Source organism: Acanthisitta chloris, unplaced genomic scaffold (assembly GCF_000695815.1).
Source record: "Acanthisitta chloris isolate BGI_N310 unplaced genomic scaffold, ASM69581v1 scaffold4137, whole genome shotgun sequence".
Lineage (NCBI taxonomy): Eukaryota > Metazoa > Chordata > Aves > Passeriformes > Acanthisittidae > Acanthisitta > Acanthisitta chloris.
Window position 1 is genome coordinate 44,463 of NW_008683035.1, and position 3,186 is coordinate 47,648.

Sequence of the window (3,186 nt, forward strand, 5' to 3'; positions counted from 1 at the left end):
TCACATCATTGCCAGGGTCTCCAGCTTCTCCTTCATCACCTTTAGGTCCAACATAGCCTTTTGTTCCCTGAAAAACAGTACAGAAGAGACTTCTGCATGGATGAATGTTGTTAGCGTGGTGAAGTTGGTGCTGGCATGCGGTGACCTTGTGAGACCTGGCTTGGGAGGGGGGTGCAGAGCAGCACATAGGCTCCCTAGCACCAAATTTCAGTACCCTTGATAGAGAGAGCTTCTTAGGTGGCTTTTGTTGCTACTGAATCATAGAATCATTTAGTCTGGAAAAGATCTCTAAGATCATTGAGTGCAACCAGCATTGTCAAGTCCACCACTAAATCATGTCCCCTGTGTGCCCTCCATGGGTGGTAATCTCACCCCCAGACTCTGGCTCCTGAGGTGCATTAGTGAGCACCCAGCCTAGGCTCCTGCCCTTGGATGTCACTACCAAGACAAAATACTTCTACCAGAAGCATCCACTGCAGGGAGAGGTGGGCAGAAGGAAAAACTGGGCTTTGGAGGAGCAGGATGCTTCAGGGAGTCCATTCCACCATGCAGCTGATGGAGAGGCTCTAGGTGCCAAACCACCACTTAGGTAAAATCCTGGGTGTATGAGGAAGCAGCACACTTACATTAGTGCCAGGGTCACCTCTGTCTCCTGGCTGCCCCTGGGGATGAAGGAAAGGAAGCATGTTAGGTCAGACAAACAGAAATAATGGTCCTACAGTTTCAATGCAGGACAGAAAACTTACTGGGGCACCTGTGAATCCAAACGTGCCATTCCCAGGAGGGCCATCTTCCCCCTGGAAAGGAAGGTAAGACGAAGAAAAGAAGACCCCTTAGATAGCATGGCAGCACGGGAACTCTGCTGAGAGAATCTGAAACTCAGTTTCTCTCCACAGCAGTACCACTCACCCTTTCTCCCATCAGACCAGGGTCTCCAGGCAGCCCAGGTGCTCCAGGCAATCCCTTTGGGCCCTGGAAGGAGCAGAAGAAGCATTCAAGGATTGCACAACATCACTTGAGCTGGAAAGATGATGACTCTGAGGCAACTAGCTACCAACACAAACCCATCACAGGAGGTGTTTTTCTTATGCATGAGCAATGCAAAGATTTAGATTAGAGATTAGGAAGGAGTTCTTTACTCAGAGAGTGTGGCTGCTCCATTCCTGGAAGTGTTCATGGCCAGGTTGGATGGGGCTTGGAGCAACTAGTCTAGTGGGCAGTGTCCCTGACCATGGCAGGGGGTTGGAATGAAATGAGCTTTAAGATCTCTTCCAACTCAAATGGTTCTATGATTTCCATGAAAGCCAAAAGCTGGACTTGGGAATCACTTTTCACCCTGCCCTGGGGATCAAACCTTCTGGCAGATTCAGGTGTCTGCCCCCAGAGAGCATCTCTTCCAGATTCTTTTAATGTGAAACACCCTCTCCATGAAATGGCCTACGGGAGGTGGGGGAAAAGGCAGCTATAACCTTAAGGACACATGGAAAATGCCTTGATATGTCTGGCAGGAACTGGAGTTTATACCTACAATAGGTTTCCAATATCCAAGGAATTTGGGAAAGCCCTAATGGGCAGCATCTCCTTGCCTTCCCTTTATCCCCCTGCCTCAGAAGATGCAGTGATGAAGCAGCACCGACCTCATTGCCGCGGGGGCCGTCATCTCCCCTGTAGCCTTTGGGTCCTGGGGGTCCACGCTCACCCTAGGGAAATACAGAGAGCTCTTGCAATAGAGGTTTTCTCTTGGTACTGCTTCTGCTCTGAAGGGCTGGTCCTTCAGGATGCCGCACCCATCATGTGATGTGATGGGTGGAGGCATCTGTGTTATGCCTTGCACCTGTGAGTCACCTCCACCTCAGCCAGTCTAAGAAAGAACCTATTGATGGAGAGGTTAATGCTGGCGGGGAGATGCTTCAGGAGCTGTGACTGGTTCCCCTCCTGCTCCCCTGTCTCCCCACACTTCCCTGTGCCCTGTTTTCTGTGCAAAACCCTCTTAGAGGTAGATCCCTGCTGAGCATAAGCTAAATCAAGAAGCTTTCTGGGCCAAGGTGTGACACTGCATGTTTAGGTTGAACACCATGTACTTTCAGTGGCAGCTGAGGGCCCCAAAGTCATCCCTCTCCTCCACAGCTCATCCCAGTAACAGAGGACTTGGTGGGAAGAGGACCAGGGAGGCACGGATGATGTTTTCCAGCAGCAAAGCACAGCTGGGTTGCAGAGTGGCACCTTGTCGGCTGTACCAGAGGTGCCCCTGGGGCAAAGAACATCAAGCACGGTGCAAGTGCGTCACCCTGAAGGTGACACAGGCCTCTCCATGCCTCAAGGCTCGGACATGTCTGGGTTGCAGCCGGGCTGGCGGAGGCCCTTTTGTGGCTCCAGGGAGTTTCTGTCCTCAGGAGGCTGCAGATCCCTGGCAGCGTGTGCTGGAACGGGACAGATCTGTCACCCTGCCACACCCCATCTGGGCAGTGGCCGCTTGCTCTGTCAGCTGCAGGCTGGCCAGAGACAGCCCGAGACAGGAGAGGAGGAGGGAGGAGGGTTCGTTTCTCCAGAAGCTCCAGAGACATCCAAGGGAGTTGCTCCACTTTGTACTCAGTGCCTACAGCCCTTTGCAGGGTTTGCTTGCCAGGAAGTTGGTAATGACGGTGGACAACGATTGGATAGTGATGCTCTTGCCCACGGGTCCAAATGCTCGAGTGAGGCAGCATTTCATGTGGAACTGGGCGTGCAAGTGGCCCCCAGGCAATGAAGAGGACAGAGGTAGGCAGAGGGAAGGCTGGTGCAAAAAATCTATGCACGCACCCTTCTTCCAAGGTAAGGTGTGCCTGTGGGTGCGGAGTACTTAGAATTGCACAGTGCAGAGCACTGAACTGCTCCAAGGCATGTGACCTTATTTCTGCACTAAAATCCAGAAGAGAGAAATCTGGGATGGAGGGACAGGGACAGGAACTCATGATCCCTCACATTAGCCAAAGCTGGAACTGCAGCAAGCACCCTTGGCTGGCGCTGGCCATACTTGTTCTCACTGTAGCAAACAGCGCAAATCCCTTGCAGCTCTGGAGGAGTTTATGATGCTGCAGGATTTTGGGGTGGAAAATCTTGTCCACTACTTTTCTGGGTGTGACAAGGGATGGGCACCATGGCCAGGAAGAGAGAGTGGCCACTAAACCTGCCCATGAGGATCAGGGA

The 3,186-nt window shown here is 52.3% G+C and overlaps 1 protein-coding gene across 1 annotated transcript in view; it reads right to left on the reverse strand.

The window, feature by feature from the left end:
- Window positions 1-3,186, reverse strand: part of COL6A1 (collagen, type VI, alpha 1) — a 22,092-nt gene that overhangs the window by 7,070 nt on the left and 11,836 nt on the right. Inside the window, 5 exon segments of the mRNA XM_009078743.1 lie at window positions 5-67; window positions 627-662; window positions 747-797; window positions 910-972; window positions 1,638-1,700. Coding sequence (XP_009076991.1) covers window positions 5-67; window positions 627-662; window positions 747-797; window positions 910-972; window positions 1,638-1,700 — 276 coding nt within the window.